At 44.8% G+C, this 16,463-nt stretch overlaps 1 protein-coding gene across 10 annotated transcripts in view; it reads right to left on the bottom strand.

The window, feature by feature from the left end:
- The window catches only part of HDLBP (high density lipoprotein binding protein), a 68,819-nt gene that overhangs the window by 32,199 nt on the left and 20,157 nt on the right, over positions 1–16,463 (bottom strand). For 9 of the 10 annotated variants that reach the window (XM_084892568.1, XM_084892571.1, XM_084892567.1 and 6 more), the window contains 4 exons: positions 4,948–5,010; positions 3,520–3,632; positions 1,854–2,011; positions 45–260 (listed from right to left, as the gene is read on the bottom strand). In XM_084892568.1, coding sequence (XP_084748694.1) covers positions 45–260; positions 1,854–2,011; positions 3,520–3,595 — 450 coding nt within the window. In that variant the 5' untranslated portion in view covers positions 3,596–3,632; positions 4,948–5,010. Of the gene's footprint in view, positions 1–44; positions 261–1,853; positions 2,012–3,519; positions 3,633–4,947; positions 5,011–9,873; positions 10,006–16,463 lie in introns of those variants that run through there. The other variant, XM_084892564.1, reaches the window with a different exon arrangement.

Here is a 16,463-nt window from a genome sequence, read left to right as displayed (position 1 = left end):
TTTGAGTGTGCCCACTCGAAAGGACCATGCCAGGGAACACTCACCTGGGTCTGCAGCCTAGCAACAATATCCTTCCGGGCTTTCATGACGGCGTCCAGCTTCCCAGAGACCATAATGGAGAGGCCCTGGTCTTTGGCGAGAGACAGCTCCAGGTGAGCTCCTGTCCTCTGCATGATCTCAAGGCAGATTTTTGCTTGTTCACCTTCTCCAAACTGGTTCATGTCCTTGTATTTTCTTTCCTCCAGGGGTACATGAAACACCTACTCAGAAAAGGACCAAAGGGGAGGTTGAGACAGCAAGAAGGGAAGTAAGGATATTTAAGTGTCTAGGTCCGGAATATTGGAGTCTGTTTATCCACTAAATGCCACCCCTCTACCCACTGAGGGAAGGCCCAGAGAGCAGTGAAGAGATAAGCAGAAGGTGCCTAAGGTCATGAGGCTGACCTTCTAATGAAGAAGCAACCACCCCCAACACAGTGCGTTCAGTGAAGGAAACAGAGTTGAGTGGCTGGGTGGGGCAGAGGTAAGGGAAGTTCGTGTTTTTTTTTTTTTTAAATATTTTTTAGATTTATTTTTTACAGAGAGGAAGAGAGAGGGATAGAGAGTTAGAAACATCGATGAGAGAGAATCATCGATCAGCTGCCTCTTGCACACCCCCTACTGGGGATGTGCCTGCAACCAATGTACATGCCCCTGATAGGAATCGAACCTGGGACCCTCCAGTCTGCAGGCTGATGCTCTATCCACTGAGCCAAACCGGTTTTGGCGGTAAGGGAAGTTCTTAGGATGTCCAGGAAGAACCTTCCTAAGAGACAAGACACAGCCAGCCGTGCTGAGAGGTAAGAACAAGTGGAAGAGAGAAGGCAAAGGCTTAACAAAGGTGTGAGAGCAATCTGAGCATGCAGAGTTCATCTGAGAAGCAGAAAGTAAGGGGCCAGACCCCTCAGGCCAGCTTGCATTGAGACAATGTTAGCAGAAGGAGACATCTGGCTGCTAACCCAGGTCCCCCAGCTGCTCTGTGGAGACAGACTGAACATGGCACACTATCCTGCACGTTATAAAGATTGGGAGAGGCCTAGCTGGTTTGGCTCAGTGTATAGAGCGTTGGCCTATGGACAGAAGGGTCCCAGGTTTGATTCTGGTCAAAGGGCATGTACCTCTGTTATAGGCTCCTTCCAGCCCGGGCCTAGATGGGGCTCATGCAGGAGACAACCAATTGATATATTTCTCTCACTTTGATATTTCTCTGTCTTTCCCTCTCTCTTAAAAAAAATTAAAAAATAAAAATAAAAATGGGAAAATATCCTTGGGTGAGGATTAAAGTAAGTAAATAAAAAGAATAATGACTAACTACAAAAAGATTTTAAAAAAACAAAAAGATTGGGAGAGCCTATTGAAAGAAGATGATCAGATGCAGCTGGTTATAAGTCTGGGTTTGGAGAGGTGCCCTCTCAGCACAGAGATAGACAGGTGGCAATTAACCACCATGACCCCACATGAGCTCACAGACAGAAGGCAGAGGAGATGACTGCTTCAAGACATTGGGACACAAAGTAGACAAGATAGACAGGTCTTGTTGGATGTGCTGATGGGGAAGGGTGAAAGGCAGGGGCAGTTTCAGGAGCTGGGAGCAGAGACGGAATTGCAGTAGGCTGAAACACAGAAGTAGACCCATTCCTTCTGGGTGCTGGGGACACAGGTGAGCATAAGGGCAGTATACTCCATGAAACAGCCCTGGGGTAGGGATGGGCTAAACCTGAAGGCCTATTCCCTCTGCACCACCCCAAGCACTCTCCACCAGATACTCCTGCTTCCTCCTGGGAAGGGCAGGTGAAGAAAGAGTGGCATTCCTACCTGAGTGATGACAGAAGCCTTGATGGGCCGGATCTTGTTACCCCAGGCGCCTGCAGGTTCCTGGGCGCTTTCCAAGCAAGCTGCTTTCTCAGGGAGTGGGGGGAAGGCATCCTTGTAGGTTGGAGGGTCACTCTCTTCTTCTGAATTTAAAGTGGCAACTGGACCAGCCAACACAGATTAAGAGGAAGCACATTGTTTTCAGTATCAGATGAAAAAAACACTTGGAGGTTTCAATGTCAAATAGAGAACACTAACTGCTTGACAGTGACCTGTCTCATTCAGTGATGGGAAAGGGCCCTAGGAGGTTGCCAGGCCCAGCATTCCCAGGTCCAACATATGAACCATAGGAGCCAAGTTGATGTGAACCTGATGGCAAGACCCCTGCCCTGGCAGCTTCCCTGTGAAGGATCAGCTCAGACACTGGGTGCCCCACCCTTCCCGTGATGAGGTGAGCCCCTTGAAGGCAGGCCCGTGCCTCACAGTCTTCTAATCATAAAAAAAAAAAATCATAATTAAGGCAATGCCTGGCACAGAGCTGGCCACAGCTCCATGAAAGCGGGAGTGTGACTGTTTGGAATTAGCCTACATGCAGGGCCAAGCACAGTGTCTGGCAATGGCAGGGCCTGATAAAACCCGCTGTGGATGGGTGCGCACACACAGCAGTGAGATGACCATTAGGTTCACAGAGGCCTACATCCAACTTTGGATTCACCACTTCTGTCCATGTGGCTGAGCTATACCCAACACCAATAGCGACACAGTACTTGGGCTCTGTCACCATCTTGCATTTGTCACTCATCTAGAAAGGGATATGATGTGTACTCCATAGGGTTGCTGGGTCATTTAGAAAGACCCCGCACTACAGGCACTCAGAATCAAAGCAAGCAAATGTCCAGGTCTCCACAGCCCAAAGATGATCACTTGAAAGGTGGCACAAGTGACTGACAAAGTGAATTTTTAATTTCAATTACTTTAAACTTAGGAACCAATATCCAATGCATTTATAGAAAACTTAAGAATGCTTGGAACAACTTGGAATAGAATAACCTCTTTCAAATTAAAATTTTATAAAATCAAATACAGATTAAGGGTTTTAGATAAACATTTGGTATGCAAATCAAGCTGTCCTGATGTTATAAATGGAGACCAGATTCTGAAGAAAATAATGTCAAGTATCATTTTTTCTTTGCTACATTAGAGAGATGTTGAAATGATAATGTTTTAGACATATTCCTCCATATGAGTGTTCTCTGTCATGGCTAGCTGCTTTAGGGAACGGAGAAGCCAGAGAGGGCCCACCCTTCACCCCCCAGCACCCCGTAGTGGGCTCCTGACAGTGCTCTGGGGTGCTCTACAGCCCAGATTTAGTTCAACACAACCAGGAACAGCAATTTTGAAAAAAGAATCGTATTAATTAACAATGGTCAAATTCATTGGCTTTCCAGAAAGTTGTTCACATTTTAAATCTCACTGAGTCCAGATTCACCTATTACTCCTGGCTAGTTCCACCTTCCACACAAGGGTAGTGCAAAACCAAGTGCACAAGATGGGTAGGCCCTGGCCCCACCCCACAACTAGTTTCAAACACAAGTCTGTAGAAACAGACTTCAAAAAGGCTTGGAGAGAACACTTGAAAAGTGAAGAAGACTGTGTACAAGGCTGTCACCTTTGATCTGTTGAGGAACCAGCCCACTTCGGTGTTCAGCAAAGCTCTCTTGGGTCAAAACTGCAACAGAGCTCATGGTTGATGGGGTGCCCACACGCGGTCCGGGTGAGGCACTGGAGAGGGAATGAAGAGAGAAGAAAGTCAGGCACAGCCAGCTCTCTGCTATCTACCGAGGCTGTAAAGCTTCAGCCAAGATTTAATTCTCTTTTACTAGCAAATTATACCTTCTTTTCCTCACTTACAACCTCTAATGTAAGTAAGGTGATACCTAAACTCTCACCAAGTGAAGAAAAGAAAAATGCAAATAAAGGAGGGTCCTTTGAACAACTGTCTCCTCAAAAGTTGCCCTGTAGTTGATTGAGCAGATAAGGCTCTGGCTGAGAGGGATCAACAACAGGATGCCAGGGCCCGCAGAGAAAGTCGTTGCAACCCCAACCACTAGGGCCAACTAGAACCCACCACACTGTGACACAGCAACACAGATCAACATCTGGAAGGTTCTCCCAAAAGCGGTCTCAGTTATTTTGTCCATCTGTTCACCAAATTACCTCCTGATGCTTATATACAACGTATCACATGACAGCTGCTACCAAAAAGCCAATCATGCAGCAGAGGCAAAGCTCTCATCCAGGGCTCAGTCACCTGAACAGCACTGCAATGCTGAGGGGCTGGCGGGGGAAGGTGGAAAGAGCAGCCTCACAGCACTCTGTAGCAACAATGTAGTAGCAAAAGGCAGCAAGGACTGCTCAGATGGGCTAAGTGCCACTGACATATGCTGACTGGTTATTCTCCAAAATCCTATTACCCAGGTGTGGGAGGGGACCTGAAGCAGGTGGAACCTGGTACAAGGGTATCTCAATTGTGGCAGAAACCAGACCCCATCCCCAGGCCTCAGGGGGATTCCATGGGACCTCAGCTCTCAAAGCCATGGCTCCTTTATTTGGAAAACAGGGCTTATAAGACACCGAGGCCAGGGGTGTTAGCTTCTTCTCCCAACTCTAGGTGAGCCTCAAGCTAATATAATGAGGAAGCATCCTCCTCTTCACACAATTATATACCAAATATCTTATACCACCTTGACAAAAAAGTATAATTAGGCCAAGTAATTTAATTAGTAGAAGAGTGAGTTTTTACATAATTTTAGTAATTTAGACCTCTCCCCAAGTTCGAAAAAATTAAGCTCAGCATTAAAGAGAAGCAATATGCAAACTCAAATAATCCTGAGCAAACATAATTCACATTTAAGAAAAAAGATTAAAATAGATGGATGCCAGATGATACATCTGAAGGGCACACGTGCACACACTGCTCAGGCAGAACCTGATTCTCTCTCAAGAACCACTAGAAACTTAAGGATGAAATGTACTGGAAGAAAGTGCACACACAGCCCAAGGACAGGAAACATTCAGAAAGGATAGTCAAACTTACCAGCAAAACGGTCAGTAGCCAGAAAGTCCGTCCTGAGGCCACCTGTCAGCCTGCCAGCTTTTGCTGGTGTGGGACAGGAAGAAAGAGGGAAAAGAAGAAAACCAGAGAAAAGTTATTTATCTGCATTGTACAAACCAGATCTTTTTACCTCCCAAACAAAAAAAAGTCAAAATGGTATTTAAACTTTCCCAAAATTAAGGCAATTTTCTTGGAAAAAAATGAAAGCTCTGCTCTTAGACCATTAGCTTCAAACAAAACATATTGCAGTAAAACCTGAAACATCTTTTAGAGCAGCAATGGCCAACCTTTTGGACCTCACGGACCACCAGTAGTCTGTGGACCACCAGTTGGCAACCGCTGTATTAGAGGACAAGTTTTCCAAAGCCTTGAGGGAGTGATCTTTTAAGAACCAGAACTTTTTTTTAAGTGTAACCATTTTGAAGTAAAATCCTCACAAAATTAATGGTTTGTTCTCCTGCATGATTATGTACCTTTCCCTCTAAACCCCTTCTAATCTCTGAATATTGAGTCAGATGGAAAAAAGGTTCTGATACTATGCTATGACATAGAATGTAGACCTTGAGGCCTCCTGAGCTTAAGGGTTACTGTCTTTAAAAGTCCTTTGCTCCCTTCTAATCCACAGGGTTTTAGGAACCAGACCAGGAAACAGCAGGGTTGGAAGGAACTTTGCAAGGCCGTCTGGGGAGAGTTAACAATTACTCTATGAATTAAGAGGGTATGGGTCACCCTGCCTTGGGTGACTTTGGGAGAGTGAGGCTGCCAGGTCAGTTACTGCCACTTTAGGCAAAATACCACATATGCTGGAAAAGGTATGATAAACTAGACTAAATAACAAAGGTCAGGCATGGGTTATTAGGGGGAGAGTCAACAACAGTAACCCAATTGAAGAATAATGCCCCCATCAATATGCACGGCTCAGGAGCTAGGAAGACAGCTAATGGCAATCTAAGATGCAGCAGACTAGATTTAAAAGGGTCTCCTTGTCCCAAATGGGATACAGACCAGTGGCACTTCAGGATTTTAGAAACCCCTGAATGCAGGGCTTGGACAACCACATGGGGAAAGTGCCATGACCCACAGGCCAGAGCCTCTGTGGGCCCCAGCCCCACCCTACACAAAGATGCATCCAGAAACCAAGGAAGAAAGTGGTGACAAACTAAGACTATTTACTTAGGAATTTGTCTCCTAATTCTAATCCTAATCTGCAAGTGTTAAATATTAAGGTGAGGAATAAAGAAAGCCTTTCCATTAAGTCACAGTATCAGAGCAGCACATCCACCCAGCAGGTCTGACAGGTAGGAAGGGTAAGCATTCTGTGGGATTCTCAGGGTCTGGCCAGTGTACACGTAGCCAGTCCAAAAGTAACATGGAGGTGTTCCAGGTCTAAACACTGACAGTGAAGCCAGGACCCTGGTGTCCAACTGACCCTCCTTTCTCAGAATTCCCACTGCAGCTGCACACACTCTTGCCAGGTGACCTTCCACCTGAACAACATCCCACTTGGGGTTGTCCCAGGCACCGACATAAATTCTTAAAATCCACACACATCCACTTCTTTTTATTTTTTTATTGATTATGGTCTCACATAATTGTCCTTATTCCCGCATTCCCATCCCAAACCCCTCCCTAGATATGCCCTCCCTCAGCCCCCGTTGTCCATGGCCACTGGCTAGGCCCATATGTATGCACACAAGTCCTTTGATTGATCTCTTCCCTTTACTCCCATCCTCCCTTACTTTCCCTCTAAGGTTTGAGAGACTGATCGCTGGTTCTCATCCACTTCTTTTTTAAAAGTATGTTTTTATTGATTTTTTGAGAGGGATGGAGAGATAGAAACATCGATGAGAAAGAAACCTCTGATTGGCTGCCTCCTGATTTCCTACTGGGAATCAAGCTTGCAACCTGGGCACATGCCCGACTGAGAATTCAACCGTGAGTGACCCCTTGGTTCCTGGGTTGATGCTCAACCACTGAGCCACATCGGGTGGGCAACATCCATCTCTGAACAAGCCAGGTTCACGCACATAACCATAACATAGTCATTCCCTCTCCTCTGCGCTCCCACTAACTAGCCTTCCATCTTTCCTGGACAAGGCAAGTCTTCATGTCCCAGTGACAGGTACACAACAAGCCTGTGGAGCTCAGTCACTATCCATGTCCACTCCAGTCAATCTCCAGTTCTGCACTTGGTGTCACACACAAAATGGGACAAATTCCTGAGGATCTCTTCTGATATTACTCACACACCTTTCAAGAGTCAACTCCAGTTAGCCATTCTATTGAACTCAAGAAAGAAGCACTGCTGCAACCAATCCTAATGTGCCACAATCTCTAACGCCCCTACATGTGCACAGGCCTTCAGGCAGCTGAGAACAGAGTGGACCTCCAGAAAACTCCAGACTGGTCTGACAGGACACACTAGGTCTCCCATCTTCAGATTTCAACTGGCAGTTTGAATCTGAAATGTCACAGCTGAACAGATTATGTGAATGAATTAAATAAAGCAATAGCTTTAACACCTAAGGTTCTGATATCATCAAATAAGGTTATCCCTTTTCTTCTAAATTTCTCAAAACTCCCACCTTTAAAAATTCCACTTAAAAATTTCCATGTATCTGATGACCCCCCCCCCCCCTGCCCCTGTAAATTAGATCTCAGCCCCTAATTCCTGAAGCTCTGAGGTAATCCTTACAAAAGGCCAGTACCAACCTTACCCACTGGCTCCATCTGTGCCTTCACAGACAACCCGACAGACTTACTCCTGCTACAGGTCTCTTCCACCTCACAAGTGTGATCACTGCTTTGGGTGGTCTCCACTCTAGCTCCTACACTTGCTATCTTAAGTTCCCAGGAGACCTTAGACAGGCCCAAAGAACAGAGACCAGACATCTACTATCACAATTTCTCAGTTGATCTAATAATGTTGCTCAAATCAGGATTGAAAGGGACCTTAGACGTTACTCTATTGCAGTCTTTGAACACCACCAGAGACAGGAATCACATGGCCTTCCAAGGGAGCCACACTCCACTTCTGTTCCAGTGTAGCTGTCAGAACAGTCTGCCTTATGTTGTGCTAAACATACAACTTCTCTCCCCCCTTCTGGCCAGAGAACAAGCCTACTCCTCCCTACTACACTCGATGTGTGAGGCTGTCTGTGCTCCTACTTCAGTTATTCCAGGATGGTCCCAACCCCTTCATCACTGTGGTGGCTCTCAACTACTTTCCCTGCACTAAGCATTCAGGTCCACCCATACAAATCACAAACTATTCTCAACCTGGACTTTGAGGGGCTGGGAGGGGCGAGGCCGGCGGACGCTGGACTCAGGAAAGTTTCTTACTCTTCCCTAGCCAACTGTTTTCTCAGTGTAAATGTCCAGAGCAAAAAAAGCCACATCTCAAATTATAAGTATGCAGCAAACAGAACTAGAAAAGGAGGGTGGGTAGAGCCCAGACTCTTCTCTTCCCCACAGGGAACATTAAGAGCTCTTGAAACACCCCACCCCGCATGTGGGAGCAATGTGTAGATTACACCTGAAACTTGTTTTTAAAAAGCGCACACAACAGGAAAATCTTTAAGTGGAAAAATGAACTCTTTTGCTTTTAAAAAGAAAGCATAAGTTGATTCCTTGTGATATTTTGCCAATTACATATTCAAAAGGATAAATCTTTGCAAAGAGAACTCACAGGAACAGTCCAGAAAGAATGTTACCTCCAACTAATGATAAACTCGAACTTTATATAGAGATAGGACCGAGTATGGAGAATATCAAAACAAAACCTACAGCTGAAACCCAGGGCTTCTCCCCTCTTCTTCCAAAATTAAAATTATTTACTTTCATTCCACAGCAAACTTGCAAGGGAAGTTTTTTTTAAAGTACTTCTCAGAACCCATAAACCAAACTTGATAAACACAATATCCCCACGGGCCGAAAAAATCAGCAAGCCTGCTTCAGATCAGCCGGAGCAAGGAGCAGAGGCGGGCATGCGTGCGTTCCGCCAAGTTAGGAAGTCTGCACCATCCCGCAGGAGGAACTTTCGCAGATGCCACCTCAGCACGGCCCTCCCACAGGCCACGCGAGCCCGCGGGCGGGGACAGGCTTAAAGGGGCAGGAGCATGCTCGGCCTCCTCGCCTTCCATCCAAATTCGGTATTTTTCCGTAATGTATTTTTCGTTCGGGACCCTGGGGCACATCCAAGTTGCACTCCAGCCCGAGGAGAGTGCAGGCTCAGCCCCGACCGCGCAGGCGGGTGGGCTGGCGGCAGGTGAAGGTGCAACTGAACTACCAGGCCCCGCCCACCGTCCCAGGCACCGGCAGCCCAGAGGGACAGACATCTGTGACCCCTCCTCCCCCCCCTGGAGGAGGAGCGCTCCTCTTGGGGGGATAAGGGGCACGGCCCAGACGCCCACGTCACCGACCTGGGCCCAGGTCGGCCGCACCTCACCCTGCACCCGAGCTGTGGGGGTGGGTAGAGCAGAGGAAATACGACCCTGATTGGGGGTAGAGGGCTGGGAGGGGCGCTCTCACCACGGCGCGGGCGAGGCCGGCGGACGCTGGACTCGGGAAAGTTTCTTACTCTTCCCTAGCCAACGCCGCGGCCCATGCGCAGTGGTGACACGTAGCCACCCCCCTCCCCCCCTGCCTGGCCAGCCGGCCAGCGAGGAGGGGGCGCCCGAGGATGGGACGGGAAGAAGGGGTACCGACTGAGGGGCCGGGGTAGGGGAGACGGAAAGCGACCCCGGCCCCTCCCCCGCTTGCCCGCCCCGGCGCTCCACGTCGGCAGCCAGCCCGGGACACCCGGCCCCGCCCCCGGTGCCCAACTTCCCCACGCAGCCCGGGCCGCCCGCTGCTCTGGGCCCGCGCCCTCCGCCCTGCGCCCGGCCTGCCACTCTCCCGCTCGCTCACTCGCTGTGCGGTGCGCTCGCCACCCGCCCGCTCCAGGAACGCCAGGGCTCCGCTCCGCTCCAAGGCCGGCGCTCGGGCCCCGGCTGCTATATAGGGCGGCGGCTCCAATCCCACAGAGACACGTCAGACCGTGGCGCCCCGCCCCGCCTCGCGCCGGGCCCCGCCCCCGCTCGGCGCACAGGTCAGGGCGCCTGAGTCCTGCCCAACTCCGGACCGCAGAGACTTGCAGGGCCAGCCAGAGAAGGGGCAAAAAGAACTGCCGCTCTGCCCCCACCCAAAAGAAACGAGCAGCCTTGAGGGACAACACAAAGCAAATTAAATGCTACCCCAACCAGTTCCAACTTTCAGTAGCTGATGACAAGCTGGCTTTAGCTTAACAACACTCCCCTGGGAACACAAGCCATGCCTCCAAAGTTTGGAGCACAAATTTTCATTCCCTCACCCACGGGAGAGAGAGGTATTCCTGCATGAATTATGGGAGTGCACCATGTATACGTGAGCACAGGCCCATCCCACATGGGGTGAGATACGGGCATATGGGCATTGTGGGAACAGAGAGGTCAGGTGGGAACAGTCAGCTCAGGGCTTGGTCAGCACAGCCTATGATCACCATAGCGAGGTTGCTCAGGATGATAGGAAGCTGGTGGGGAGCTTCCAGCAAACAGCAGAAGCACTGACCAACTGTACTTTTTCATGGAATACTGTCAGAGTACACAGAGAAGGAGATGGGCAGGAGGCTACGGCAGTCTAAAGACAACTTGGCTTTCCATTATGATTGGCAATGGTAGCTGAACTAAACAAGTTGTCTTAGCTGGATGTGGGTATGATTTAAAAGTCAAGAGTGGCATAAGGATTCTATAACTGCCCTCAGGGAAAAGGCGGAGTGTGAGGTAAAAAATCAGGACTTCCATGATTTAACATGTGAGATGTCCCACTGGATAGCCAAGTAGGAATGTCAAGTAGGCAACTATATGTGCAAGCTAAAGACCAGGGAAGAAGCCCAGCACAGTGAGCAAAAATGCCATGGCCCCTCATAACATCACCCTGGGAGATAGAAGACAGAAAAATCCGCCACTCCTAGCCAAAGACATCATCATCAAAGAGGTGCGCTAAGTCACTAGGAAGGTACACTTGGGCAGGGGCACTTCCTCTTTAAGCTCCAAGACTCTTCAGCACCCTTTCCTGTGTTATTACTGTTGTTTTTAGGTAGTCTTTCCACAGGGATTACCCAACCAGCAACTTAGACAAGTGTATTTTGTTACTGTTTATTTTGAGGGTTCAGCACTGACTGAGATGAGGAAGGAGGAAGGGAGGGATTCGGGAACAGTCATCAGGTTCACTGTCAAAGAACTTCCAATGAAGCTAGGAAGTTGCCACAGGCAGAAGCTCTCACAATACCTAGTGCTCAGGAGGCCTTAAAAGAGTTGGTTAAGAAACTTATTAACAAAAAATAAAATCTAATGTTAAATTGGTGCCACAAACCATCCAAGGTGCTTTGGTGCTGACAATTATTACCAGCCTTTCTTCCCAGCAAGGTTTAGTGCAATGAAATAGTTTGTAGAGGCAAATTCTGAGAATCCTGGATCCCGCATCACTCACACCAGGTAATGTGCAAACCACTTAATATTTGTTCAAAATACAAACATTGGTCTATGAATTTAGGTTTCAGCTCTCAAGGGAACAGGCAAAAAGCTTTGGGCTTGCTCAGGTAAAAAGTTAGAATAGGCCACCATCCCTACCCACAATTAAAGCCATGATCTACAAAAAGACTAACCCTCAACAGGAGACAGGTGCTAGAAAAGAAGAAAAATCTACAAACACAGTCCTAGCTGGTTGGGCTCAGTGGATAGAGTGTTGGCCTACAGACTGAAGGGCCTGGGTTCAATTCCAGTCAAGGGCACATGCCCAGGTTGCGGACTCAATCATCATTGACATCTCTCTCTTTCTGTGTCTGTCTCTCTGTCTGTCTCTCTCTCCTCTCCCTTCCTCTCTGAAATCAATTTAAAAAAATAAATAAATAAACTCACTTAAAAAAACACTACAAGCACAGTGTGTTTTCTGACCAGCCTGCACTAGGAGGTGGGAGCACCTCTAATCACTAGCAACCATGGACTAGTCTATAAAATTCAGGGCTCAAATTCCTACAATTCTATCTGTCCAAGAACCCCTAGGTTAAACGGAGAAAATAAGACATAAAGCAATCCTGCTCAGGAGGGAATAAACCTCACACCAGGCTGCAAAGGATGCCTACACCTCAGAGAGGCTAAAAGCCCAAAATTCAAAAATTCAGATTGAAATAGGATTAGACTCAAACTTCAGAGGACAGAACTATCTGACTGAGACTATAGAGAAATGTTAGTAATTGGAGACATAAGACATAAATGCAACATTAATAAATCTAAAGGTGGGACAAATGAAGAGGTTAAGAAGTATAGACAAGAGAATATTCTACATAAGCCTAATAGTAATTCCAAAAGGAGAAAATACAAAGAGCAGAAAAAAAGACTTTAAAAAATCCTAAATGTAAAGACACAGCATTCACTCCTCTCCCTTAAAAGAGACAAAACAGATGTACACAGAAAATAATAAATAAATAAAATTAAATTTAAAAAAAGGAGACAAAACAGGTAGCTAGTATAATTTAAATGAACCCACACCAAAGCACACTAGAGTGAAACCTCAGAATGCCCAAAGAATAGACTTATTACTATCAGTAGCTAACAGCTGAGAAAACTATTTTTTTTTAATTTAATAAATCTTTATTGTTCATATTATTACAGTTGTTCCTCTTTTTTCCCCCCAATTCCTGGTCAAGGGCATGCACCTTGGTTCAGGCTTTATTCCTGGCCCTGATGCAGGAGGCAGCTAATCGATGTATCTTTCTCAGATGGATGTTTCTCTACTCTTCCCCTCCCTTCCACTGTCTCTAAAAATCAACTGAAAAATATCCTTGGGTGAGGATTAATAAAATAAAAAATATAGACAGATAGATAGATAGATAGATAGATAAAATAGATAGATTTAACTTCTATTCAAAGTGTCCCCTCTGGAGTTCTACTGACCAGGAGTGAATGCTGTGTCTTTACATTTAGGATTTTTTAAAGTCTTTTTTTCTGCTCTTTGTATGGCTCCCTATGATATGTGATTACCACCAGGGGGCAGCACGGAATAAAGGAAAGCCCCGGCCTGGCAGCCAGCAGCCATTAGGGACCCTAGGTGTGCACAAATTTCATGCACTGGGCCTCTAGCCCTATATAAATAAAGAGGTAATATGCAAATTGATTATCATGCCCTCACACAAGATGGCCACCCCCATGTGGTCATAAGATGGCCACCACAAGATGGCTGGCAAGGGAGGGCAATTGTGGGCGGCCAGAGGAGCAGGAGAGGGCAGTTAGGGGCGACCAGGCTGGCAGGGGAGGTCAGTGGAGGTGACTGGGCCAGCAGAGGAAGGCAATTAGGAGCAATAAGCCCAGCAGGGGAGCAGTTAGGTGTCGATTAGATTGGCAGATGAATGGTTAGTGTGTGATTAGGCTGGCAGGCAGAAATGGTTAGGGGCAATCAGGCAGGTAGGCAGGTGAGCGTTTGGGAGCCAGCAGTCCCAGATTGTGAGAGAGATGTCCAACTGCTGATTTAGGCTTGATCGGGCCTAAACCGGCAGTTGGACATCTCCCAAGGAGTCCCAGATTGGAGAGGGTGCAGGCTGGGCTGAGGGACACCCCTGCCCCCAACCCAGTGCACAAATTTCATGCACCGGGCCTCTAGTAAATAAATAAAAGGATATATTTCAGCAAGAAGAAAGTGAAAGCCAGAGACTTGCAAGAAGAATATTAATAAAGAAACCAGTAACCTAGGTAAAGTGAAACAAGTAGTGACTATAACAACAACAACATCAACAACAACAAAAAACCAGAGTTAAAATACAAGATAGAATTAAGATTCTAGGCAACAATAAAATATAAAGTAGGAGGGAAAAATTGAAATTATAGTATTTTAAGATCATTATATTATTTGAGAAGTAAAAAATATTAATTTTAGCTCTTGTTAAATGAATGAAAAAAATTTAAAGATAGTGCAGCCAGCATGGCTCAGTGGTTGAGCGCTGACCTATGAACCAGGAGGTCTCAGTTCGATTCCCTGTCAGGGCATATGCCTGTGTTGTGGAGTTGATCCCCAGTATGTGGTGTGCAGGGGGTGGCTGATCAATTATTCTCTTCTCATTGGTGTTTCTATTTCTCTCTCCCTTTCCTTCCTCTCTGAAATAAATACAAATGGTTTATCTTTTTTAATTTAAAGATAATCTAATAAAAACAGCTTTTAACTTTCAAACTAAAAACCATACTCATTCAAATGAAGTTGTTGGCAATATTCTATCTTAGATTAGCTATTAAGTTCAGAGGTATTCATACAATAAATGTTATAATTTAGCAGTTATGATATTCTGTATTGCTAATTATTAAAGGGGAGGGGGGAGAAGTAAAAGAGAAGCAATTTAAAAGCCAATTTAAAACAAAAATGATGGAAGAGATTAATTCAAATGTGGCAATAATCTAATGTTAACACACTAAACCTAGCCTGTTACAAAATCCAGCTATAAGCTATTTAAGAATCCTAAGACATTAAGACACAGAGACTGAAAGTAAAGGGATGGAAGTCGGACTCCAAGAAGATATTAACCAAAGAAAGTTGGACTAGCTCGATTACTTTCAAATAAAACAGACTAGAGTAAAAAGCATTATTAAAAACAAAGAAGGTCAAGAATAAAAGATTCAATCAACTCTGATTATATATGTATCTGATAATATAGCTGTTAAAAAAAATTAAAAACTGATATTTACTAGAAATTGATATATCTAAGTTACAGGGGAAGACTGACTCAACTCGTGGTAACAGTTTACAAAGGTTAAAATGATACAGAAAATTAAAACAATGTAATTACTAAACTTATTCTATTGGATTTATGTACTTCTTTGCCTAATGATTAGAAGTGACATATTCTTTTCAAGCATACATGGAGCTTTTATAAAAACTGGCCAGGAGCTGAAGGGGAAAAAAAAAATGGCAAAAAATAATAATACTAATAATAAAATAATAATATCACAACATTTTACAAGCCAAGTTAAAATTTTAAGAAGCCTGTAAATTTTTAAAACTTGCTCCTATTTTAGCTCAGGGGTCAAAGAAAAAAATCTGAAAATATTTAGAATAAAGCAGTTTATATCCAAACTTGTAGAATAAGGTCAGAGTGTTAGTTACATAGAGACAAGTTTATAACCTTAAACTACCATATTAGTGAAAAGGAAAATGTATAAATTAATTGGCTGATCATTTTCTCCTAAAATTAGAAAAACCACAGAATAAACCCAAAGAAAATAAAAATAAAGATTCGAAATTAATAAAGTAAAATACATACTAGAGAATAAACACAACCCTACATCTAAGTCATAAAAAAAACTAGCTAGATCTCTGGCAAAAATGATAAATGAAAAAAAAAAGAGAACACTTGTAAATAGGCAATATTAAGAATTTAAAGGGGATAAAAACTACAGCTACAATAGAGACTTTTTGTTTATAATAAATACATTTAGATTAGGGGGTAAATACAAAATGGGTACTTGTCTCAATCATAAAAATATTTCCTTTATCACAAGCACGCAAGTGTGTGCGGAACAGGGTACAGTATCAAAGACTACAAGGAAAGAGCAACCAAGTTTATTTACAGAATTTCTTCCAAGGACTCTAATTCTCATTTAAAAAGTGTGTGTGTGTGTGTGTGTGTGTGTGTGAGAGATACAAACATCTTTCACAGAAATGCAAGAAATGTTTATTTAATTTGACAAAAGAAAACCCAAACTGACAGTAGCATGAGACTCTACATTTCACCTCTTAGTTTGGCAAAAATAAAGTTTGATGGCTGTCAGAAAAGATGTGGGAAAACTGGTGTGGCTGGAGGAATAATTACTGATGTGATCTCTTTGGAAAGCAATTTAATTAAAGGTTGTAATTTAAAATAAAATGTTCTTTGCCCTAGCCAGTGTGGCTCTGTTGGTTGAGCATCATCCTGTGCACCAAAAGGTTACTGGTTCAATTCCCAGTAAGGGCATAAGCTCAGGTGCTGGGTTCAGAACTGAGTCAGGGGCATATGGGAGGGAACCAATTAATATTTCTCTCTCTAAAATCAACAAAACAATGTATTAAAAAGAACAACCCAGAAATGTTCTTTGACCAAGCAAGTCCTACTTCTAAGAATTTTCCCCACATATACAAGTATGTATCCAAAGAGAAATGCACCAAGCAAACATATACCCCATTAACCAGCCTCCTGATGACTGCCTAGAAGCAAGCTTCACTCTTCAGCACAGGTAAGAACAAACCCCACCCTGCACTCCTGTGTGCCCTGAGGAGCCCTGAACTCTAGCTCCCCCGAGACAGTCATTGCTTGCTCCCAAACCTGCTCATGCCAGCACTGCTTGGTAATGTAATTACATAATTTAAAAATAATAAAAAGAAGAAAATAAGAGCAAAAGAAATAATTCTGTGAATACTAAATTTAGTATTGGAATTTCTCAACAAGGCAAAGTTGCTTTTAA

Source organism: Pipistrellus hanaki (assembly GCF_964339955.1).
Source record: "Pipistrellus hanaki genome assembly, chromosome: 8".
In the NCBI taxonomy this organism is placed as follows: Eukaryota; Metazoa; Chordata; class Mammalia; order Chiroptera; family Vespertilionidae; genus Pipistrellus; species Pipistrellus hanaki.
The sequence above is the reverse complement of the archived record's forward strand: the minus strand, read 5'-3'. Positions and strand labels throughout refer to the sequence as shown.